Genomic DNA, 26073 nt, shown 5'->3' with positions numbered 1-26073 from the left:
AAATTTGGATTTTATCCGGAGTTTCTACCGCAATCTAGCAGCTTGAACATCATTTTTGCTCAACACAATAAAATTAACCATAAACAAACAACAATATCCATAGCTTAAAACACGCAGTGCCCTAAATTTTTCAACTCACCTTTCGTAAATATAAACAAATAACAACGCCATTGACGTCAACATTGATTCCGGCATCACTGCCAGCCAGATTGATGCGATCCCTCTATCCTTTTTATTCCACGATTGCTACTGTCAAATCGACCAATCAGAAACTGGCTCAGGTTTGACAGAAAATTGGCTCGAAATCGCTACCCGATTGTCAAGTCCCGTCCCAGTTCCAATCGAGCAAAGCGGTGCATTTTGACGGTTCGATTGGAACAACTTTTGACAGACGTCCATACTTTTACTGTAGGGCTTTACACACGAATTGCCGGCGACAAAGTGACGTCATTTGACATTGGGCGACTTAAAGACTGACGTTTTTAAATTGGTGTGTTTTTTTTTGTCGTGCGCTCAGCCATCTTGTCTGGTTTGTTTATAAACAAACTAGACAAGATGGCTGAGTACACGGAGCGCACCGCAAATTCCTTCACCCGAGCCGCGAAGGAAATTAGCAACTTTAACAGTAAGTATTCAAATATTTGTTATATTTAGTGTTATTATTTGTAATTTAAAAAATTGATGCGTTGCATTAGTTATATCATCCGGATTTCTCAAGCGGATCAATTTTGATGTAATTATTTTCAAAAATTGATCCGGTTGAGATAAGCATCCTTGCTGATGCAACGCATCAACAAGGATGTTTAACTCATCCGGATTCCTCCAGCGGATCAATTTTGAAAAATAATTACAAATTCTATTAATTGGATCTGTTTCCAAAATTTTGATTATTTTGTAATTGTTTTTTTTTTCAGCCGGCTGCTTTCAATAATTCCGGAGGTGTTCGGAAATTGAATAGAGGTAAGCTGAGGTAAGTATTGAACAGTTTGTTATTAAGTGTAATTTTTTTTTCAAATTGATCCGCTGGAGGAATCTGACTGAGTTAAGCATCCTTATTGTAAGGATGTTTAACTCATCAGGATTCCTCCAGCGGATCAATTTTGAAAAATAATTACAAATTCTAACAAACATCCAAAATTTTGATTAATTTGTATTTTTTTTTCAGCCGGCTGCTTCCAATAATTCCGGATTAAGGACGTGTACGGAAATTGAATAGAGGTAGGTGTTAAAAAGTTTGTTATTAAGTGTAATTATTTTTAAAAATCGATCCGCTGGAGGAATCTGACTGAGTTAAGCATCCTTACTGATGCAACGCATCAACAAGGATGTTTAACTCATCCGGATTCCTCCAGCGGATCAATTTTGAAAAATAATTACAAATTCTAACAAACAGATCCAAAATTTTGATTATTTTGTAATTGTTTTTTTTTTCAGCCGGCTGCTTCCAATAATTCCGGAGGTGTTCGGGAATAGAGGTAAGTATTGAACAATTTGTTATTAAGTGTAATTATTTTTTTTTAAATTGATCCGCTGGAGGAATCTGGCTGAGTTAAGCATCCTTATTGTAAGGATGTTTAACTCATCCGGATTCCTCCAGCGGATCAATTTTGATGTATTTTTTTTTTTCCAAAAATTGATCCGCTGGAGGAATCCGGCGGATTTAATTGACTGATGCAAAGCATCAACAAGGATGATTAACTCATCCGGATTCCTCCAACGGATCAATTTTGATGTAACTATTTTCCAAAATTGATCCGCAGGAGGAATCCGGCTGAGTTAAGCATCCTTACTGATGCAACGCATTCCGATGCCGGATCCCGATGTTTATGTTTAAGTTAAAGTTTTATTATACACAGCAAAAAAAGTTGTTGAATATTACATCGAAACTGCTGCAACCAGGTCAATCCATCGGTTGTGTAAAATCACATTGTACGATGTACATCGATTTTGCGAACAAAATTACATCCATTGATGTAATATTGTATCTGCGTTTTGCTATTACATCATTATTTCATGCATCAGCTTGAATTACGTTGATCGATATTACATTTTTTTTTTGCTGTGTAGCTAAGTAAAATTTAAAGTTAAGTTAAATTAAGTATGTAACAACTAAATTTAAGTTAAAATTATGTTAAAATAAAAGTTATGTTGATGGTAAGATAAACTTATGTTAAAGTAAAAGTTAAAATTTAGTTAAAGTTACGTTAAAGGTAAGTTAGAGTTAAGTTAAGGTTATGTTTAAGTTAAGTTAAAGTTATGTTTAAGTTAAGATAAAGTATATCCCAATTCGGGATATCATCTCAACTTTATGTGGTATGGTCGTACCATCTATGAAATTGTTAGTGTATGGTACCCGTTTATTAGGGATGTTATAGGTAAGGTAAAGTTAAGCAAAAAATAAATTAAATTTATGTTATATTTGATTAAATTTAAGTTAAAGTTTTGCTAATATTATGTTAAAGTAAAGTTAAAGTTAAGTTTAAGTTACTGTTAAGTTAAAGTTATTTTAAAGTTAAAGTTAAGTTTAAGTTATTTTAAAGTTATTTTTTTGTTAAAGTTAAGTTTAAGTTATTTTAAAGTTAAAGTTATGTTAAACTAAAGTTAAAGTTCTGTGATAAGTAAGTTAAAGTTAAGTTTAAGTTAAATTAACGTTAAGTTAAAGTTACGTTAAAGTTAAGTTAACGTTATGTTATGTTATGTTAAGTATAAGTTAACTTAAAGTTAAGTTTAAGTTAAAGTTAAAGTTAAAATAATTTTGAAGTTAACGTAATGTTCAAGGTAAAGTTAGGTGAAAGCTAAGTTAAAATTAAGTTAAAGTTATGTCAAAATTAAATTAGAGTTATGTTTATGCTTAAGTTAAGTTAAAGTTCAGTTAATGTTAGGATAAAGATATGTTGAATTTAAGTTAAAATTACGTAAAGGTTATGTTAAAGTTTAATTAAAGTTAAGTTAGAGATATGTTAAGTTTATGTTAGGTTAAGTTCAAGTTATGTTAATGTTAAAGTTATTTTAAATTTAAGATTAAATTTAAAGTTAAGTTATAGTTCAGTTAATGTTAGGTTAAAGTTATGTTAAATCTAAGTCAAAATTAATTTAAGGTTTTGTTAAACTTTAGTTCAAGTTAAGTTAAAGTTATGTTAATGATAAGTTAAAGTTATTATAAAGTTTAAGTTAAGTTAAAGATCTGTTTAGTTCATGTTAGGTTATAGTTAAGTTCAAGTTATGTTAATGGTAAACTTATTTTAAATTTAAGATAAAATTTAAAGTTAATTAAAGTTAAGTTAATGTTAGGTTAAAGTTCTGTTAAATTTAAGTTAAAATTAATTTAAGGTTATGTTAAAGTTTAGTTCAAGTTAAGTTAAAGTTATGTTAAAGTTAAGTTAAAGTTATTATAAAGTTAAAGTCAAGTTAAAGATGTGTTAAGTTAATATTACATTAAAGTTAAATTAAAGTTATGTTAAATTTAAGTTAAAATTTAGTTAAGGTTGTGTTAATGTTAAGTTAAAATTTGGTTAAAGTTATGTTAAAGTTAAAAATAAGTTAAAGTTTGTTAAAGTTAAGTTAAAGTAAAGTTAAAATTACGTTAGAGTGAAGTTAAAATTAAAATGATTTTAAAATTAAAGTAATGTTCAAGGTTAAGCTATGCGAAAGCTAAGTTAAAATTAAGTTAAAGTTATGTCAAAATTATGTGAGAGTTATATTAATGCTAAAGTTAAGTTAATGTTAGGTTAAAGTTAAGTTAAAATTAAATTAATGTTATGTTAAATTTAAGTAAAAAAAAAAAGGTTAAGTTTAGTTAAAGAGAAGTTATAGTTAAGTTAAAGATGAGTTAAAGTTAAGGTTAAGTTATGATAAAGTTAAATTAAAGTTAAGTTAAGATTAAGTTGAAGATAAGTTAAAGTTAAGTTAACGCTAAGTTAAAGTTAAGTTAAAGTTAATGCTAAGTTAAGTTAAGTTAACGTTAACGTTATCTTAAAGTTATGTTACAGATAAGTTAAAGTTATGTTATGTTATGCTCAAGTTAAGTTAAAGTTGAAGTAATGTTCACGGTAAAGTTATGTGAAAGCTAAGTTAAAATTAAGTTAAAGTTATGTTAAAATTAATTTAGAGTTATGTTAATGCTTAAGTTAAGTTAAAGTTCAGTTAATGTTAGATTAAAGTTATGTTAAATTTAAGTTAAAATTACGTTAAGGTTATGTTAAAGTTTAGTTAAATTTATGTTAAAGCTAAAGTGAAGTTAAAGATATGGTAAGTTGATGTTAGGTTAAAGTTATGTTAAAATTTAAATTATAATAAATTTCAGTTAAAATTAAGTTAAGGTTATGTTAAAGTTTAGTTAAAGTTAAGTAAAAGTTATGTTAAATTTTCCTAAAAATCTGCAAATTACTTAGACGATCTTCGAACTTCCCTGAAGTTCTGTGTACTCCCAGAAGGTCTGTGAATTTCTCTGAAGATCTTCGAACTACCCTGAAGCATTAAAAATTTCTCTAAAAGTCTACAAAACTTTCCTGAATTTCTGCAATTTTTTCTGAAGCAATAAAAATTTATCTGAAGACCTCCTTTAAGTTCTGCAAATTTCTCTGAGGATCAACAAACTTCCCTGAAATTCAGTATTTTTCCCTGACGTTCTGCCAATTTGCCTAAAGCTCTGTGAACTGCCCTGAAGTACTGAAAATAACTCTTATGGTGGTAAGCTCCAACTCGGATTAACTTTTAATACCGTCCCTGTTTGGATGATCTGCAAAATATTTGCTTAAAGCCGCGTTGATTCACTCTGATGTCGACATCAAAGCAGCCGGACATTCTTGATCGGGATTTAATCCGAGGATAATATCAGTTGGAGCTTACCACCATTAGATGTACGAGGATCTTTAAAGGGTGTCCACGATGAAATTGCCACACTATGAAATTGCTCTAACTTTTTAACTGTTGGGTAGAATTTAATGAAAATTTGGGTGGATTTAGTTCATAGTGCATTATTTACATCCTGCAAGTTTTAAAGTCCTGTGATCAAAACTCGCGGAAATGGAGTCGAAAGAACAGCTCGTGCGTGATAAAATCTTGCGCATTCATCACGAGAACAAGGATCTCTCGCATCGTTCCATCGCTAAAACGTTGGGAATCGCGAATTCCACGGTGTCGCGAGTGATTAAGCGGTTCGAGGAACGGTTGACCACCGATCGGAAGCCCAGAAGTGAAGGAAAAAGTATTCCGTACAACACCAAAAATCACAACCGCGTAGTTGGGGCCTTCAACCGAAATCCGAACGCCTCCGTTAGGGATGTGGCTAAGAAGCTGCACCTAAGCCGAAGTTTTGTCCAGAAGACCAAAACTAAGGCTGGGCTTCGAACGTTCAAGGTACAAAAGGCCCCTAATCGCGACGAGAAGCAGAACAAGTCCGCCAAAACCCGTGCCAGGAAGTTGTACCTCAACATGCTGACGAAAGTTGAATGCTGCAACAGGGACGACGAAACATATGTGAAGACCGACTTCAAACAGATCCCCGGCAACCTGTTTTTCACGGCCAAGGATAAGTTCAGCGTTCCGGAGCATGTCCGCACTCAGAAGATGTCCAAATTTGCGAAGAAATTCCTGGTTTGGCAAGCCATCTGCACGTGCGGGAAGCGGAGTGCACCTTTCGTGACCCAGGACACGATGAACGGACAGGTGTACCCTAATAAAAAATTACCATAAACGAACGATAACCCAAATGATGGAACTATTCCACAAATGGTTTGGATGATACCCAGAACACGTCGTTAAGCAAATTAACCATAACATTTTTATTAGCGTACATAAAAGAGCCCTAATAAAAATTGTATGGTTAATTTGCTTAACGACGTGTTCTGGGTATCATCCAAACCATTTATGGAATAGTTCAATGATTTGGGTTATCGTTCGTTTATGGTTATTTTTATTAGGGAGTGCCTCCAGAAGCGGCTGCTTCCTCTCCTGAAGGCCCACAACGTCCCAACAATCTTCTGGCTGGATTTGGCCTCATGCCACTACTCCAAGGACGTGCTGAAGTGGTATGCGGACCAGGTAATAATATATAATATATATAATATAAGGTCAATTTCGTGCCGAAAATGTTCAACCCTCCCAACACTCCGGAGCTCCGCCCCATCGAGAAGTACTGGGCGATTATGAAGCAGCACCTTCTTAAACGACCTAAGGTAGTGAAGACAGTCGAGGAACTGAAGAAAGTATGGGTTTACATGCAAAAAACGGTTGATTCACAGGTTGTGCAGAATCTTATGGCCGGGGTTAAGGCCAAGGTGCGGGCATTTGCGTACGGACTGTAAATAAAATACGAGTAAAATGGTAAAATGAAGTTTAATAGTTATTTCTCAATCCCTGAAAATTTGATGGCAATCGGATGAAAACTCGAATTTTGCGAATCAATTTTGTGTGTGGCAATTTCATCGTGGACACCCTTTAAATTTATGTGATCTTCCCTGAAGTTCTGTGAGTTTATCTAAAGTTCTGCGAACTTCTCTGAAATTCTGTTCTATAAATTTCCCTTAGGAACTAAAAAATTATCTTTAAATTTACGAACATCACTGTAGTTCTGTTAATTTCTCTGAAGATCTTCAAACTTCCCTGAAGATCTTCAAACTTCCCTGAAGATCTGTGAACATCCATGAAGTAGTGATTATTTCTTGAAACGACGACAAACATTACTGTAGTGCTGTAAATTACTCAGAAGATCTACGAACTTCCCTGATTTTCTTTTGATTTCTCTAAAGATTTCAGTTTTTTAAAACTTCTCTGAAGTTTTTTTTTTAATTTCCCTAAAGTTCTGCTAGTTTCTCTGAAGATCTACGACCTTCGGTGTAGTAAGATCTTCATAACAATTTCCGATTATTCTACGTTCTGAAGAAATTTTCAAACGACTTCAATCCGATTTTTTATCAGATGTTGGTCCTCAGAATAATTCCTGATCAACTTGACCTCTTCGAAAAATATCTCAAGATTTTAATTTCTAATCCTTATCAACCTGACCACTTCGAATATTTTCTAAATTACTTTATTTGAATTTCTGATCAGTTGTAGGTCTTCAAAACAATTCCTGCTTATTTTGATCTCTTGTAGTAATATCCGAAAAGTTTCAATTGATTTATTGATCAGTTGTAGGTTCTCAGAATAATACCTGATCAATTTAAACTATTCAAAGAATATCAAAAGGACATCGTTTGAATTTCTGTTCAGTTGTAGGTTTTCAGAATAATTATTAACTTAAATTAAATTAAATCTGGTATTTTTCTGATGTTTATAGAACTACCCTGAAGTTCTAGTAGTTCTTCTAACTAGCCTTAAAATGTACATTTACCGCTATACCGCTATGCCGCTGTCCTGGTGTCATTGGGTTCGGCCCTTTACCTGGCTCGTAGACATTTCAAAGACAACAATGTCTGCATGATGTTTATACATCGGTTCAAACTATGCGTATTGATAAGTTTTCTGAAAAGATTTGGATCTAGGTGCATAGTTTGCTTTGATAGTCTTTCACAGTTTCTCTAGCATTCTCTAGTCTTAGCTCATCTAAATATTTACTGCAAAATCCCTGGATTAATCTTCAATTTGGCTTTGTTTTCTTGTTTATTTTCTATCGTTCTATGTTCTGCAACCGAGTGGCAACCACTTACGCCAGGGAGGCAATTGAACACCTAGACCTGGACTCATCAACTCAAGGGCCAGGATCCACGGCTGTGCTTCTTTTCGAAGGAAGGCATGACACCACCAAAGCAACCAAGGAAGTCATCAATCACCACCAACTGACGAGTTTCGTTTGTGGTTCGACACATGGACGGAGCATTTGTGTTTTGCTAAATTTTGCAAATTATTGGGGAATTTCCCTAAACTTTCACGCGGCCACCAGGTTTCACTCTTCCACAGGCCTTAAGGGTAACCCACATTAGATCTGCTTGCGTTGCGTTGTCGTAAATTTTATAGTTAGACAATATATTTAGCTGTCACTTTGCTGCATCGCGCCAGATCCGGATCTAATGTGGGTGGCCCTGTAGATTTGGAAACTTGATTATGTAAACACTAGGCATCTTTTTCTGGTAGTTCGTTCAAAAATGATACAACAATCGTCAAGCTCGCTGTAACGTCACCTAGTGCCTCGTCACCTACAAATTGGCGCCTATGTCAGTGGTCTAATAACTCTTAGCGCGCTAATGGCATAGTTCCCCTGCCGCATAGAGAGTTGCCACAATGACATTAGGTTAGCTAAGGTCAGTTAACTGACTGGTGGGAAACGGGAGCTTACGCAATGGCTATTCTGTATGCATTTAAGAGATAGTCTACCAGAATGGATGATTTTTTTGTACAATTTTATGTTTTCTGATTGTGCAAAACATGAGAATTAACTTTTCCAATGCTTTCAATTGTACAAAGCATTAGTGCTAGAAACATGATCTTGTAAACACTACACACCTTAACTGTTAGTTTGATTAAAAAATGCTGCAACAATCGTCAAGCTCGCTGTAATGTCACCAAGTGCCTCGTCACCTACAAATTGGCGCCTATGTCAGTGGTCTAATAACTCTTAGCGCGCTAATGGCATAGTTCCCCTGCCGCATAGAGAGTTGCCGCAATGACATTAGGTTAGCTAAGGTCAGTTAACTGACTGGTGGGAAACGGGAGCTTCAGCATTGACAGTTATGTACGCATTTTTATGATGTTATCTAACAACAATGGTGTGTAGTGTTTACACGATTATGTTACTAATTCTAATGTGTTGTAAATATAATTGAAAGCATTTGAAAAGTAAGATTCTAGTGTTTGTACTTCTTAAAACATAAGTAAACATCTACATTTTAAAACATTCAAACAACGTTTACTTTAAACGTTTTGTACATCTGAAAACATCAGAGAACAACAAACAGGAAGTACAATTCAAAACATCCGAACAACGTTTAGTTCTAACGTTGTGTACATCCGAAAACATCCAAAAAACGTTTGGTTCTAGCATCGGGAAACATCTACATAAGAAAACATTAGAATACATTTACATATAAAAACATCCGAACAACGTTTAGTTCTAACGTTTTTTACATCCGAAAACATCCAAAAACGTTTGGTTCTAACATCAGGAAACTTCTACATTAAAAAACATCAGAAAACATTTACATATAAAAACATTTAAACAACGTTTAGTTCTAACGTTTTTTACATCCGAGAACATCCGAAAACGTTTGGTTCTAACATCGGGAAACATCTACATTAGAAAACATCAGAAAACGTTTACATATAAAGACATCCGAACAACGTTTAGTTCTAACGTAATGTACATCAGAAAACATCCTTAAAACGTTTGGTTCTAATGTCAAGAGATTGAAATTTTTGACGTCAGACCGACATTAGAATGGCAAAATTTTGTTCCAAAATATCTGATGTATACACCATGTTACGTTGCTTAAATACAACTAAATCATAATGTTTTCTAATGTTTGACATCAGGCATACATTTGATTTCGATGCTGATGTAGACATCAAAATCAAACGTTGGGCTAATGTAAATTTCTATTCGGGAAAGTCATTTACACCCCTTTCTTTCTGACCCCATCAATTGAGAGCTTTCGATGCCTATTAGCAATGGGCGATCTTGGATCGAAACACAAAAGAGCGATTCTTTTGGTTCGATTTATCGATTTTTTTGAATCTATCACGACAAAAATCGACTGGACCGATCTTTTTTATTCGATTCAGTGCATTTACATTAGCATTGCATTCTGCAAACAACCAATGTGACAGGTCAGCAGGCAAGAACGCGAAAGAGAAAGTTTGGGGAGACGATTATAAACCTTTTTGACGTTTAATTGTCATTCTCTATCTACATGGATGAACGGACGGTTTGTTTTCCCACTAATCTGTTTCCCTCTTGCTCGCGCTCAATCGATTTAAAAGGTGCAGTAGTGTGCGCCGATTAAACATCAAAAAGCTCTATAATCGTCTCTCCGTGCGGCTCTCCTATAGTGCTTCGCATTCTCTTCCGCTTCTTTCTTTCACATTATTGAATACCAATAAAACGAATATTATAACCTGTTATTTCACTCACCTAATCATGTATCCTGAGCAAAAACTTTCACGTCAAATGAAATCAAAATAGTCATTTACTATATTCTCATCATGCATGTATGTTACACTCACAACTTTTACTGGGTATGTACTACACAATTTATTTTTAAATGATATCAATCATCATACTAAATGACTATTATAACTGAAATGTCATAACAAGATAGCTTATGTAACGTAATATAATTTAAACTGAACTTGACGTTAGTCTGCACCAACTTTCCTAATATGATCCGTTACACACTTAGAAAATAATACCGAAGTCGGTTTAATTTTCTACCGAACTACATCGGTTACCAACAACGAACCGAAGAATTCGTGTAAAAATATGTTTTTAGGCGTATTTTCCTAGTCAAACCCAAATTTCGGTTAAATTTGACAGATAGGAATGAAGACTGAACCGAAAAGTACGGTAAAGTAGCGATATTTACCAGTTCGGTACTTGAAAACCGAGAAAACTCGGTAAACTGAACCGAATATTCGCTAAACTTTCTCAAACGTCAAACTCACAACTTCGGTTCAACTTCACGACGGAAATTTTAACCGAAACTCGGTTTTCAGCTAAACCAAATATCGTCAGCCATTTTTTCTCGCTGGTGCGCGTTGTGTTTTTTTTTTTCGCAAGACGTGTTTTTTCGTTAGTGTCAGACGGTGAATTGATTTGAAAATGGAAAAACTTCTGGAGGAACTGCATGTTTGATTGAATTCCATGTAGGAGGCATTATCACGACGTGTGAGAAGTTTTTTGTTTCCCTCAAGGGGGTTAACCCTCTCTTTCCCCCCGCACAGGTGAGCCATATTTATGCATTAAAACAACATCTGACAAATATAATATAAATCATGCATCTCATTAAAAAAAAACTAGTTTTACTTCTGATTCGAAACATCGTAAGTTTTTGGATTTGAGCGCTGTCAAAAAGAACCGAATTCCGTGATTGCAACCGGTGAGTCGGTTTGTTTGACAGCGTTCGGTAATACTTGGGTAAACCGATGTTCGGTTATTCCTGCTTGAATTGACTTTTTGTCAACCGAGTTTTTTCGGTTAGTTTGACAGGTTGTGGGAAAAGAAACTTTAACGAACACTCGGTTGTTTCTTTTTGAACCGAACAGACTACCGGTTCAGCAGATAAAAACTCGGTTGAGATTGAACCGAGTTCGGTACTATTTTCTAAGTGTGTATATTTGAAACATGTTTGTGCCATTTTGAAATACGAATTGATTTAAAAAGATCGATTCAAAATGATTGATTAAATCGGTGAATCGATTATTTTCAAAAAAAAAAGTAGAAGGGTCTGTGCCTAGGGGCACGAACGGAAGCTTGAAGTAGGACCGCTACACGGATAGAAATCTCCTTATAACTTTTGGCAAATTATAGAAGTAACTCTAAGACCAGAAGGTCCCGAAGAAGCGTGCTCAACTTTTTGGCTCAGCTCTGGTACTCTCTTCGGTCCCAAGCTAATCGATTCACCCCTCGAAACAAAGGAAAATCCTCGAACCCCTAATTTTATCTGTCAAACTTTCATAGCGAATCAAATCAAACATAGTGTTGTACTAGAATTTAGACTAGAATGGGATACGTTAATCGATTTGCTTGGGACCAATAGGCTAGTCAAGTAGTGAGCCAATATAAAATCGTTAGTTTTCACCGGTTGATATTACCATCCTGTCATCGGGCTGCGATTTTCACAACCGCCGAAATGTTACTTACGACCTATTGAAAATTCACTCCTGAAATATTGCACCAAAATCAAAGAGTTTTGCTTTTGAGTGTATAAATGATAGACTGTTTCCCAGCAACACTGCTAAATGGGGAGCTTTCGCATCTGTCAGCTGTGCACAAAACAGCCTTTCAGTATGGTATCCAATTTTTCGATAAACAAAGTGGACTCGGTTCGGCGTTCCACGTAATACGAACGATTCTCTTATGCGGTTTTGTCTGTTATCAGCCACTAGAACGGGCGTTAGTGTCCGGAAACCCAGTGAAAGAACAGTGCCGATCTGAACCCAGTTTAATGTTCCGACAGTGATTCGATGCAAGTGCGTGAAAATTGTGAGCGATGAAATCTCCATAAATGTGACGTGCCAATTTTGGTACATTTTGCAGTATTGACGGGACTGTCTGGAATAATAAGTCCCTTTTCCCATGAGTGTACCTTCTCAGTGGTGGTCAATGTAGTGGTCCCAGTGGATAATCCTAGTAAGATTAAGATTAAGTGTAAATTACGGTAGAAGATAGTAGGGTCACAATGCGCCCTCGGAAAACGTTCCTAATTGCTGCTGTCCTGGTCGGATGGATTTTCACTACGTACTTAATCTTTTTGAAGAACTTCAAGGATCCAAGCCCACCGAAAAATCAAGAAATGGTCGAAAAGGTTCGCTACCTTGAGCAAAACATTCAGCTTGCCGAGAATAACCGAGATAAGCTATATCGTGAGATTATAAACATTCTCCAGAAGGAGGAAAAAACCACCAGTACTGAAGCACTCCCAGTGATAGTAAATAATGTGGAGATGGGCGAAATTCCGGCACAGATATCTGAAACTCCGCCACGTGCGGAAGCTGACGTCGCGCTAAGTAAGTTCCAGGAAAAGTTTATCAACGATGATATCAATAGCCCCATTATTCCGGTGCTGGTGTTTGCCTGCAATCGTCTGTCGGTAAATAGATGTCTGGATGACCTGCTGAAGCATCGCCCCCGGGCGGACCAATTCCCAATCATTGTGTCGCAAGATTGTGACGACGAAGCCACACGAAATATGATTTTGTCTTACAAGGACAATGTAACCCTCATCCGCCAACCGGATCAGTCGGATATTACGGTTCTGCCGAAGGAGAAAAAGTACAAAGGTTACTACAAAATCTCCCGCCACTACGGGTGGGCCCTGAGGACAGTTTTCAAGCAGGGCTTTGAATCGGTAATCATCGTTGAAGACGATTTGAGTGTCGCTCCGGACTTTTACGAGTACTTCCTGGGTACGTATCCGATCCTGAAGAAGGATCGCTCGCTGTGGTGCATTTCGGCGTGGAACGACAACGGGAAGGAAGGTTTGATTGATAGCACGGCCAGTGATTTGCTGTATCGGTCGGACTTCTTCCCCGGACTCGGCTGGATGATGACCAAGGAGCTGTGGGAGGAGCTGTCACCGAAATGGCCGAAAGCGTGAGTAGCGTTCTAGTTCTAGTGCATAAATAATCCACCAACCCACGAAAGGAAAGCAAATCGATACAATACTGTTGTTTTGATTTATTGCCCGATAACCAATCGCCCTTTAGATTTTTCGATTACCACACTACCTACTGTTATGGTAGTGAAATTGATTTTAATTATTTACAGTTATTACTGCATTACGGATTGACGGTATTGACAATGTACCTACGATTGAATGTTATATGAATTCCAATTAATGGACTAGTAGTCCTCCGACCGAATTATTTCAAATCTATTCAAGGACTGTTAAGAACTTGGAAAAATTAATATTACAGTTTTGCATTTTTATTGAGGTTTGTTAACAAAAATTCTTAAATTTTAGCATATTATTAATTTACAATTTTAGAATATATTTCAATCTTAGACAATAGTCCAAAGTTACAGCATGATTAAACTCATAAAAATCGGAGATGTTCATCATCGAGTTTTCGAGATAAAAGAAAAACCCGTCTTGACTTATAAGAATAAAATATCGATAACTGTAGAGATTAAGATATCGCAAATGATTTTTACAGTTTATTTCATGTAAAACTAGAGTGTCTACTACCTGGAAAACTTTAGATAATCTTGAAATTTTATTTTACCTTAAACAACACTGGAATTCTCAGGGAATTTCATCTTTATTAAGGGAAATAATTAATTCTTTTATCGAGCAGATTTTTAAGAAAAGTATTTACTGCAAAAATCTAGAAACATAAAATTTTATAAACTACCTAACTACGAACATAACATAACTTAACGTGCTAAATCACGTATGATCTGTTGATCTGAACTCAGGAGGTGGATCTCAGAATTTTGAGTAAGCGGGGGACTATTTAGGACCATCCTATGGATCTTGTTCTGGATCCTTTGCAGTTTTAGGTGATGGCATTTGGAGCAACTCTCCCAGATTGGCATACCATGTTCGGTAACAGGTAGGATTAGTTGATTATAGATAGCAAGCTTATTTTTGAGTGACAAGAAGGAATTCTTGTTGATGAGTAGATCTCATCAGGACGTTGCGCTAATGCCGCGGAGATACTTGTATGACAAACTATGAACATGAACATTGTTTGTATAATAAATTATGAGCACATCCATGTGATCCATCTTGTACAGTTTTAGGATGTGCTCATAATTGAAAAGAAGCTTGCTGTCTAGGGTTAGTCCGAGAAACACAACCTCTTTGGACCATTCCACCACGGAGCCGTTTAAGCGTATCTTAGCGAATTCCTTTATTATCGGGGTTGGAACCAGTTTCCACCCAGTGCGAAACCGAACTGAAACGAATTCGCTATATGAATCATGAAAGTCGAGTGAGCTTAACCCGCAACGGTTCTCCCTTGAAGGGAAAAGCAGTACTACACTGTGCGCCGGTGGGTACTAGCGCCGGTATGAAAGAAGCAACTAGAGCTAGTTGACTCTCTCACACCACCGCAAAACACGCCCAACCAGGACAGCGAACAATGCAGCTCCAAGAGCCCTTCTACCTTACTTACCTTACCAATCAGGCTAAGACCTTGTTGTCCTCTACTGTCCGAAGAAGTCGTCTCCACTCTACTCGATCCTTGGTCACAGTTCGCCAGCCTCGTAGTCTGCGAAGGGTCCGCAGGTCACCTTCTACTTGGTCGATCCACCTTGCCCACTGCGCTCCTCTTCTTCTTGTTCCTGTTGGGTCGCTTTCTACAACCCATTTCACTGGGTCGTCGTGCGGCATTCTTACGACGTGCCCAGCCCACCGTAGTCGCCCAATTTTTGCAATGTGGACGATGGATGGTTCTCCCACCAGCTGGTGCAATTCGTGGTTCATTCGCCTCCTCCACGTTCCGTCATCCATCTGCACTCCACCGCAATACCTTCCGTTCGAGAACACCAAGGGCGCGTTGGTCCTCCACGAGCATAGTCCAGGTCTCGTGGCCGTAGAGGACCACCGGTCTAATCAGCGTCTTTTAGACAGTCAACTTCGTGCGGTGGCGAATTTTATTCGACCGGAGCGTCCTCCGTAGTCCACAGTAGGCACGATTCCCTGTCATAATGCGTCTTTGAATTTCTCTGCTGGTATCATTTTCTGCGATCACCAGTGAGCCCAAAAACACGAACTCATCGACCACCTCGATTTCGTCACCGTCAATCTGAACTCGGGGTGGGAGGCTAACATTGTCTTCCCTAGAACCTCTTCCTTTCATGTATTTTGTCTTTGATGCGTTGATGGTAAGTCCAATCCGTCTAGCTTCAGCCTTCAGTCTGATGTACGTTTCCGCCATCATCTCAAAGTTCCGTGCCATAATGTCAATGTCATCGGCGAAGCCAAGGAGCTGGATGGACTTCCTGAATATCGTGCCACTCGTGTCTATCCCAGCTCTTCTGATCACACCTTCTAACGCGATGTTGAACAGCAGACACGAAAGTCCATCACCCGATACTCGAACAACGCACATCACTCGATCCATCGTCGCCTTGACCAATTTGCAATCTTTATAACTTCACGGTCCATACTAAGTAACGAGGGACAGGGCAGCATGAAGCTGTTCAGATCGGGTCTTGTAGGTGTCACAAGTTTTTCCGAAGTAAACGGGGAATCGTCGACGGACTCACCTGACACAGCACTGGCATACGCTAAACCAAGGGCAGTGGAGGGACCTTGGTTCGGCTGGACCACTGCAGCAGTGAGGCGATGCTGGCCTGAACGGCGGCTGGTAGCCGCTTGCTGTGTTGGAGAATACCCAGCGTGGGTGCTAAAGGCTCGTTGATTGTTGAAGGGAAGTGCTGCTAGGTTCGGGACCAGTTCGTAAGGCTAAAGTACAAGTACGATTGTTGCGGGTTCGACCCGTCTGGTTGCCTGTTGTCGCCTTTTAGTGAATATTAATTAATTCCGCTCGCTTGGACAAGTGGAGGCATGGTGGATTCCATCGCAGGTGGCACATTTCGGCTCGTTGTCATCAGCTTGACTACAGGACGCTGTCGTGTGGGTTCTTCCACACTTGTAACAGCGTGGCTTCATATGGGAATTTTTCGTGCCATGGCCTAAGAGAGGCAGTTCATACACAGCGTTCCATCATGGTGTTGAGGTCTGTACGACTGCCAAGAGATGATCCCGGTTGTTGTCCTTCAGCCCGGCAAGTGTGGTGGAGCCCTTCGTAATGTTGACCAGGAATAACTCATCTAGGGTCGTCGATTCATCGGATACATCACCTCTGGTTGTAGACCAATCCGCACCAGGTCACCTCGAATGATGTAAAACCTCGGAAAACCCCTTTAGTGGCTTCAGCGACGGCAAATCATGGGTGTAAAAACCACCTTGTTGTCCTTCAGGAATCTCCCGAACGACTTGAACAGGCTGGAGCACATCATCGTTCCGACACTGCAGAGCTTGAACCGAGGCTGTAGGTTGTGATCTGCAAACACAGTCCTAAGCTGGTCGACATCCTTCATCGAAGTGAAGAGCGGGGGAATCTGCTCCTTTTTTGTGATGGCAACGGCGTCACCTCCACCTCCATTGTCTTTCTCGAGCACCGAGAACTTCAGCGTCATCCATTGACGTTCCAATCTGCGTCCGGGTTTTCTTCGTAGGGAACTGCTGATGTGCAAGTACGCTGATGTACCACGCCAACTCGTCTTCGGTGTTGGCAGCACCCTCTCAGAACCTTATGAAACTTTGTGGGTGTGGAGACTTAGCAATTTTAAGCAACTTTGAGTACTTATTTTTTTCAAAATTTATCTCGCCTAACATTTGATAAGGGTCAAAGTTTTTTGTCGATTTTTTTTTCAAATCGATATAGCTTAAAAATGACAAGCCCTACAAAATAGTGATGTATGGCGAACTTTTAGCAAATAATCTGAAATTTTATAAAAAAAATTAAATAAATTAAAAAATTGGTTTCTACACTCTAAAAAAATATATTTAAAAATTAAAAGTCATTTTCCCAAAAATGGTACCCCTCAGATTTGCTTGATATTTTTTCTCATGAAAGGCAATATAATTACCTAACTTTTCTTCATACATCGCAAAGTGGGCGCTTTTAAGGAAAAAAAAGTTGTTCGAACAACAACTTTTTCATGTTAATTTTTTTTTAGCGTGTTTCACTCAAAGTCGAATAGTAATACGCGCACAACCTTATTAAAATCCGTTGAAACTTAATGAGCATAAAGATTTTGACCTTTTGATAATCTGGGCGTGCTTAAAACAAAAATCTAGCCTAACATTTGAAAGGGCCTAATACAGAGGATTTTCCTGCATTTCGAATGGTGTTTTAATAAATGAAAACTCTAGTGTTTTTGTTTAGTGCATAATTTATTTTCCTATAATTCTCCATACATAATTTGAGTTTTTCATTGATTATTAGTCTATCGGAAACAGAGTGAAATTTTTCGGAGTTTCCTTTGAATGTGAAAATCGCTTAGTAGAAATTATGTTTTGAGAAATAGGTACAAAACAATGAAATTTTTGTGTACCAGGTATAGTTTTTACATGACTGAACAGCTCCTTGAGTTCATCGGACATCTTTGTGTATTGATCATTTGATATGAAGTAGAAGTTCAATTTTGTTATGCTTGTATCTGTTTGTTTAACTGCCCAGTCATACAGTTCTTGTGGAGTTGTGATTGTGTTTCCATAATCTCGAGCAAGACTTGCTCTCTTTGCCATTCGTTTGAGAGTTCCTCCAATTGCGTCACATGGGCCTTTCCCATGAGACGTTGCGAAGAAGTGCCATTCTGCTTCCAATCCATACTTGGACTTGAAGTTGCACAAACTGGCAAAATTCTTTTTATTTTTGTAATGAGCCGCTGCTCCATCTGACATGAAAGTAATTTTTGTGAAACTAATAGATTGTTTAATGAAATCTAACAATTTTGATATAAATAATTGAACTGCTATTGTATCATGGGTCAATACTTCTGAAATAATAATAAAGCTTAAATTTTCCAACTTGTTTTCTTTTATGTAGTAAATTTCGAAAGGATGTATCGTAGCTTGATTATTGTTCCAATGTTTCTGAGTTTTGAATAATAAATGAATAATTTTCAGAAAAGTCGCAAATCACTAAAATTTCACCGTTTTGAAGAGAATTTTTTTTATTACTTAGGTAAGATGATTGCTCTTTATGAATAAAATCATGGGTTATGAGCTTTTCAACTTTTTCCGTCAAATATTGAACAAACTCATCTGCAGGTTTAATAATAGTTTCCAAATTACAACGGTCGGTAGTCAACCACTGTTGAAATAAAACTTCTTCCATATCATCTGCTTCTAATACTGATGTAAGTTCCCTCACGATACTATCTGTGGAAATGCATTCTTCACATGTACGATAAAAACAATCTATGGTTCTAATAGGACTACTGCAAAGTATTTTGTCTGCAATTTCTTTATATGAATCAAATTTTACACTATTAATAATCAATTTAACATTTTCATGTATAGTACAGACACATACATTATGTGTACCTGTACTATCCAACAGTATGCAATGCTTTGGTCGGAGCTGAGTGAACGAAGTAAATCCGATTTTAACACTTTTGTATTTCTCTTCAAAAATCATAAAAGCCTCTTTAAGAGACATCATCAATAAACGTTTCTGAACATGCTCTTTATATCCATTTCGATATTCAGAAACATAATCATTACTTCCTGGCATAGGCCTACTAATATCATCACTGTCAAAGAAATTTAAAACAATTTGTTTTTCAGTATCATTAAATCCATGACCACTTCTTGCTTTCTTACTACAAAGAATACCTTGTTCTCTGACTAGCCTTTTCATCTGTTTCACTGTATGATGGGGTGCATTAAACTCATTAACTATTTGATTCACTGACCATGATTTAGGGAGCACTGATAACACTTTTAATTTGTCATTTGTACTCGTAGAAGGCAAATTAAATTTCTCCTTTAACTGCATGATCATTTCGTCAAAATCATTTGATTTGTTGACATCGTCTGAATCCATCCCAAATATATTTTTACGCACTGCCTTTGTGATCTCTGCAGATTTTTGAACACGATAATTCATACTTCTCATACTTCTCGATGAAATTGGTGATAACTGTAAGGTTGAAGCTATACAATTGAATTGTTCCACATTATATGGACCTTGGATCTGATCCGCTGATGGGATTGATTCTAGCGATGGATCTGTATCTGTAAAATTAAAGAAAAGAAAAAAAATATTACCACACATTAATATATAACGCTGTTAAGGTGATAGTACCATGAACGGGGGTGGTTTTGATAATAGGGGTAACTTTGGTAATGCAGCTAAGCCAAAAATTTATGACTTAAGGCACATCGTACGCAATATTTTGGATAGGAAACCGATGTTCCCTTCCAAAATAATGAATACGAAGAGCATTAAGTCATAACTTTTTGGATTAGGTGCATTATCAAAGTTACCTCCATTATCAAAGACATCCCCGTTTACGGTACATCGAAGCCGCATCTGAATTTTCCCATGTTTGTGGAGCACGAGTTGCATAAACCGCATATCGTACAGTCGTGAAAATTTGATAGATTGTTCACCGAGGTTGGCCTACCAATCGATCAAATTTGTACCATAAGCGGTTCATCCAGCTCGTGCTCTAAAAAAATGTTGAAAATGAAGTTGTATCTTCGATGTACAATCCTTAAACCACACAGTTGAAACAGTTAAAGTTATTATTATTTACCTAGTGTATCATCAAATTCCTGATGTTCTGATTGCTGATGACTTGTTGATGGTTGCGGCTCTTCAAACTTCCGAGCATGGCTTGATTCTTTTCCATCCGATCGCCTCTTTTTCGGGAGAGGTGTCCTATTGTGCACTAAAATTCCACGACACGATTCACAAATACGCATTGTTACATCCAATTGATGATCAAAGCCCCATGAATGTATTTTCTCTATGAGACTTGATGATAAATTACGTAAATTATTGCGGCTGCAATTGGGATTGTTTATGTTGGCACTACATTGCACCCTTTTAATAATCAATTCAGCAGATTTTTCCATTGTTGTATATATAAACACTTTTTCGTTTCAACAACTATGCAGCACTACACTTTCAACAACTATGCACTACAGCAACTATGAGCATTGTTGTGATATCAACAAACTTAAATATTAGATTATGTCGGTAGAAACAGACTGCGGTGCTTTAAGTTTATACCTTATATCTCTCATGTGACTACCTGCGTTGTTATATAACTGCTATATAACAGGTAACTTAACGATTATTTTAGGCATGCCTTAAATAATCGTTAAGTTACCTGCGCTATTATATGTATTCACTTGAGAGATGAGGTATAAACATATATGCATATTGCTTACTAATGGACACACCTAATACATAAAAATAAATAAATGATTATTTTTCTAATTAAATTAATCACAAATACATGAATTGAAATCTTTTCATGAATAAAACATACTAAGTGATTTTTACTTAGTTTACCTGTTGATTTGGAACAATTTGAGGGTGGTTTTATAGAAGTTGGATAGAGTGTATGCATATATTATAATACAATCCATCACAGGAAAGTGCAAACCATGCTGAGATGGCTGTTCCTCATTAGAACGTTTTGTTCTGAACTCTTATTGGACGATTTGCAGGTAACTTCTCTGTACCCTTTTCAAATGTTAGGCTAGATTTCGCCCAGATTATCGAAAAGTATACCCATAAAGTTTAATCGAATTTTAATAAGGTTGTGCGCGTATTACTATTCGACTTTGAGTGAAACACGCTAAAAAAAAATTAACATGAAAAAGTTGTTGTTCGAACAACTTTTTTTCCTTAAAAGCGCCCACTTTGCGATGTATGAAGAAAAGTTAGGTAATTATATTGCCTTTCATGAGAAAAAATATCAAGCAAATCTGAGGGGTACCATTTTTGGGAAAATGACTTTTAATTTTTAAATATATTTTTTTAGAGTGTAGAAACCGATTTTTTTATTTAAATTTTTTTTTAAAAATTTCAGATTATTTGCTAAAAGTTCGCCATACATCACTTTTTTGTAGGGCTTGTCATTTTTAAGCTATATCGATTTGAAAAAAAAAAATCGACAAAAAACTTTGACCCTTATCAAATGTTAGGCGAGATAAATTTTGAAAAAAATAAGTACGCAAAGTTGCTTAAAATTGCTAAGTCTCCACACCCACAAAGTTCCATAAGGTTCTGAGAGGGTGCTGCCAACCACTGGATGAGTTGGCGTGAAATCCGTCATTTGTTGGTTTTTGGCGAGTTGGACCAAACTTGCCAGAGCGTGTGACGAAGACGGTTGTTGGTGGCTGTTGGTGGCAATATAGTTGCCACTGTCTTATAAAGGGTTATGCAAAAATAAACCCTGTAGCGTTGTAACTGAAGATGATTTTTTTTTACAAATGTCACCCAAAAGAATTTGCACCTAGTCATTTTTTTAATCGAGAAATAATTGAGATTTATATCGGGAAAATCAGGAAAAATGCGGGAATTTCAAAAAGGAAATTCAGTGGCAACATTTATGACGTCTAAAACAAAGTTGCAGGAAACGGGATTGCCTTTTCAGAAAAAAAGATACTCACTGAAAAAAAAATCAAAGCAAAAGCTTATGAAGAAACCTGATACTTTCGCAGATTTTGGGACGACTGGATACGGCAACCGGAGCAAAGAAAAGAGCGTACATGCATCCGCCCAGAACTGCCGCGGACGAGAACATTCGGAAAAGTTGGAGTGTCCAAGTAAGGAGAATTTGGCCAACCTACCTCACTATTTTGAAATAATTATTCAATTCTGTTTTCAGCGGTCTTTTCTTCGACAAACACCTAAAATACATTAAGCTTAGTGAGGATTTTGTTAGCTTTACAAAGATGAACCTAACGTATTTGCAAAAGGTACTTATCATTGCCGATCGGTTTGAAAAATTTGATGCCCGTTAAGTTTCTCTTTCTCGTATTTTATAGAACATTTACGACGAAATATTCCTGAAAGCGGTCTACCAAAGCCCAGTGGTAACCCTAGATGAGCTCAAGCGAGGACTTGTAACGACCAAGGGTCCAGTTCGAATAACCTATCTAACCAAAGAGCAGTACAAACGAGCAACTAAGAGTCTCGGACTGATGGATGATTTTAAGGTAACTGCCAGCTAGTGACCTTCCCTCCAGTTTTTTCTTTAATTCCTTCTAAACATTTCAGAGTGGAGTACCGCGCACCGCTTACCGTGGCGTCGTTTCGTTCTTCTACAACGGGCAGCGCGTCTATCTGGCGCCGAATACTAACTGGAAAGGGTACGACCTGACATGGAGTTAACAGCAGCGGATAATTGTTTACCAGCGTTCAAGTTTTAGTCTATTTCTAAGCAATCTTCTAAAGTTGATTTAAACTTTACGAAACCGAACATGTAAGTCTCTAATCGGGCAAACCAATCAAGCATTTCTCCAACAGCGCTAAAAATGTACAGACTGAAAACTATTGATGTTTCCCCGGAAATGCGATGCTCAAGATAGGACCTCGTCAGATAAGAACCATAACTACACTGTTTGCTACAATATCCCAGCGAAATAGCGGGCCTGCCCGAAAGCATCACATTTACTTTCATTCCTATATAGTTTTTTTTTAGTATATATGAAAATATTTCCGTTCTTCCAAACGTTTCTGTTTTCTCTTAGCCACTAAGTTAAGCGTACTACTATCGCTTGCGTGCTTTAATTGTTAGTTATTATTATGGTCGGGTACAAGCACTAGGTTTAAGTTTTAATTTATTTTACACAGGATCAGCCAGTTTTGCAACACCTGAAGTTATGCAAATTCAATGCAGCGATAAGAGTATATGGATTTTAGTTTGAATTTGATACTAGTCAAATATCATTTATCAGAGACATCTTTTGAAAATGTCGTAAGCTTTTTCATATTCGAAAATTGACATTTAAATTTATGATTCATGTGAAAAAAGAAAAGCGAGAAAGCAATACTTTAAGAACTTGTAACGGATAACATGAACGAATAATTCGGAGCCAAACATAATGTGAATGACAAAAACACTAACCACAGTTTTTAAGATATGTGTAGATGTAGGATGCTCATTATTTCGTTGTGAGCCTTTTCACGTGAGCTAATAAACCATCACAATCATGGCATTGTAAAATTTACCAGTAAAAAATCTTTACTCAAAGAAGAGAGTGAGTGCAACTGAGATATGTGAAGGATTCACGAAGAAACTTATTGAACCGAGGGAAAAGATCTCAGAATGTAATTTTTGACGGATTTCTAACCGTAATGAAAACAAGCAGTAAATACAAATTTGAAAATATATTGGCCAGTGATTGGCTGTGATACTAACTAACAGATCGTTTGTGTAAGTTGTGAAAAAATCCCTTAGTTAACTGAGTATGGAATAATCAAAGGGTGATCTCATGCTCTAAGTTTATTTTCAGCATTTCGATGATGGAACGTCTTCAGATTTATATTATAATGGGGCTTATTACGGGTGTCACATCACTGTGAAAAGTTGTCACTTGTCGTCACGGTGAAGTGATTCCCATTTGATTTGTACGGTAATCACGGCTCTTTTTCTGAGTATCACTTGCTTATCACCTTGTAGTGACACCCGAAATAAGGCCCAATGATAAACCATTTGGTTTTGGCTTCGGGCAAATCCAAGTATAATGCATGATAACACTGATTCATTTAAAACCATAGTTGCATCACTTATCAAGGTGAATCCTGATCCAACGAACCCAACTTACTAACAAAATCTCCTTTTCTGTGTCTTTTGTTGGGGTGCAGAGGTAAACACGGCCCACAAACAACAAAGGTCACTCTAATATTCCTTCCCTACTCCCACCTGATTGCAAGGACGTGGCCGGCGCCGTTATTGATCTACAACATATAGAGCCACTGAAACTTGTACAATGAGAATGGATGGTCACTCCCAGCCCCATTCAGTTGATTCATTGTACAATTTCACTGATTCTGATCAATCACGGAGTTGCAACTTGCAACCATTGATATGTGCAGTCAATCTAAGCTAAGCTAGCTATTGGTTATCGTATATGTATAGTGTTTATAGTAATACATATCTTTCATTATTGACTTTACATCATTTAATATTATTGTAAATTACATTTTATTATACTTAATTCTTAATGTTAGCTATTATGAGCGGCTCCAGGGAAGCATAGTGCCAGCTTGAAAAGAAATCTGAATCGTTCATTATCTGTTTTGTAAAAATCTTGTTTTTATTGTATCTTGTTACATGGCATTATAACGCATTTTCAATATTACATTACATTTAAATAAGTATTAACCCGGTTACACACATTTCAGGTCATCCAGGTCTTAAATAAGATGGGATCCGTTCATTTTATCAACAGTTGTGATATTGCATCATATGCTGAAAATATATGAATTATCGCGTATTTCTGTTGTTCATTACATACCAGGTGAGGGCTTAATCATGTTTTGCCGTCTAGTGTTTTGGTTTTGAGATGCTCGATAACCTTAGAGGGATCGGTTTTGCTTAATGAGCAGAATATCATGGGTTTAATCCCAAGCTCTCCCACAACATAACACAACACAAACATATGAAGTATCATTCTAGCTAAAAATATTTATTTGCATAATATAACCTGGAAATTTCAGGGTTACATCTTCCTTATTGGGAGCTAAGGAGAGAGAGAGAGAGAGAGCTGCATCATATTGTATGTAAAATAATTATTATTTTCATTGCGGAATACCTGTTTTTTATCCATATTAATGTATTTTCATTATTACGTATTTTAATGTTCTGATATATTTCATTTCTCCATTACATATGTTTACTATATATATATAAATAAATACTGGGTTGGGAAGGAGCATCAGGGTATCATTTGACCTGGAACTGGACGATTGGAGTGGTATGACAACCGGAGTCTAGGAGGGAATAAACACTATCATTTTCTTTATCCTACCGATTCGATTGTGGTGGTGTGAATTCTACTCCAACAGTTTCATGGAGATTGACGCGCCCTTCTTAACAAACCATCCTGTAGGAAGCTTAATAAGTATTGCGAATTGCGTTATTCGATTTGTTGGATCGTATCGTTGGAAGGAGATTCTTAAATTCCCGTGGATTTCGTGTAAGTGTCTCTGCTTACGGGTCCACCCCACCGTTTTTGGCCCTTCATACAGCGATATTGTGAATTCAGATCGGTAGCTCAAATTGATCTTGCTATTAAGTGGAGCTGCATACAAGACAAGATCTTCGAAGGGATGGTGGCTACCTTACATACATACATACATACATGGAATAATCAAAGGGTGATTGCAGATGACTAAGTCTATTTATATCATCATCCGACGTTTGATCAGCTTGGAATTCGAACCTCGATCAATGGCGTGACGTAGGTAAAACAAATCCAAGATCCATGATTTGATTTCTCCGGAAGGTTTTCAGACTTCACGCTCAACTTTTCAAACAGTCCGATCGATTCTCTTTATCGGATCACCATGAGGCATTTGAGGATATTTTCGACACACAGTTTGATGAAAGAAGGAGCGGTCTAGCATCTACGTTTCACTCGAGCGGACTTTTCGATTTTTTTGGAAGAAGAGTCCCATGCGTCTAAAGGGTTCGAAATGAGAACTCATATGTTTTTCCACTTAAGAACTGAAATCAGTATCTAAGCTTAGTCCTAGAAAATTTTCCTAAGATGGCCTAAGCTTAGCTTTATTCTAAGATTGAAACTGTGCTCGTTCGCACCTGGCACACCTCGAATAAAGTAACAGATCAGAACAACTGCTATAATTATTTAATCTCCGGAACCTTTTATACATGAATTGGTTACTTAAACTCTACAACTCCAGAATGTA

At 36.9% G+C, this 26073-nt stretch overlaps 1 protein-coding gene and 1 long non-coding RNA gene across 2 annotated transcripts; both read left to right on the top strand.

Moving 5' to 3' along the window:
* Window positions 1-934: 934 nt before the first annotated feature.
* On the top strand, window positions 935-7863 carry LOC135706813 (uncharacterized). Its single transcript, XR_010518192.1, has 4 exons — window positions 935-970; window positions 1166-1218; window positions 1435-1475; window positions 7636-7863. It is a non-coding gene; the product is annotated as an uncharacterized LOC135706813 (long non-coding RNA).
* Window positions 7864-11955: 4092 nt separating this feature from the next.
* Window positions 11956-23563, top strand: Mgat1 (alpha-1,3-mannosyl-glycoprotein 2-beta-N-acetylglucosaminyltransferase). Its single transcript, XM_065228450.1, has 5 exons — window positions 11956-13246; window positions 21858-21962; window positions 22025-22115; window positions 22185-22355; window positions 22417-23563. The coding sequence occupies exons 1-5, from the start codon at window positions 12333-12335 to the stop codon at window positions 22528-22530; spliced, it is 1395 nt and encodes a 464-aa protein (XP_065084522.1). The 5' UTR covers window positions 11956-12332; the 3' UTR covers window positions 22531-23563.
* Window positions 23564-26073: the final 2510 nt, after the last annotated feature.

Source organism: Ochlerotatus camptorhynchus, unplaced genomic scaffold (genome assembly GCF_037179485.1).
Source record: "Ochlerotatus camptorhynchus isolate MF236.1 unplaced genomic scaffold, CSIRO-AGI_Acam_v1.1 ptg000291l, whole genome shotgun sequence".
In the NCBI taxonomy this organism is placed as follows: Eukaryota; Metazoa; Arthropoda; class Insecta; order Diptera; family Culicidae; genus Ochlerotatus; species Ochlerotatus camptorhynchus.
Note: the sequence above shows the minus strand (reverse complement) of the source record. Positions and strands in the feature narration are given on the sequence as shown.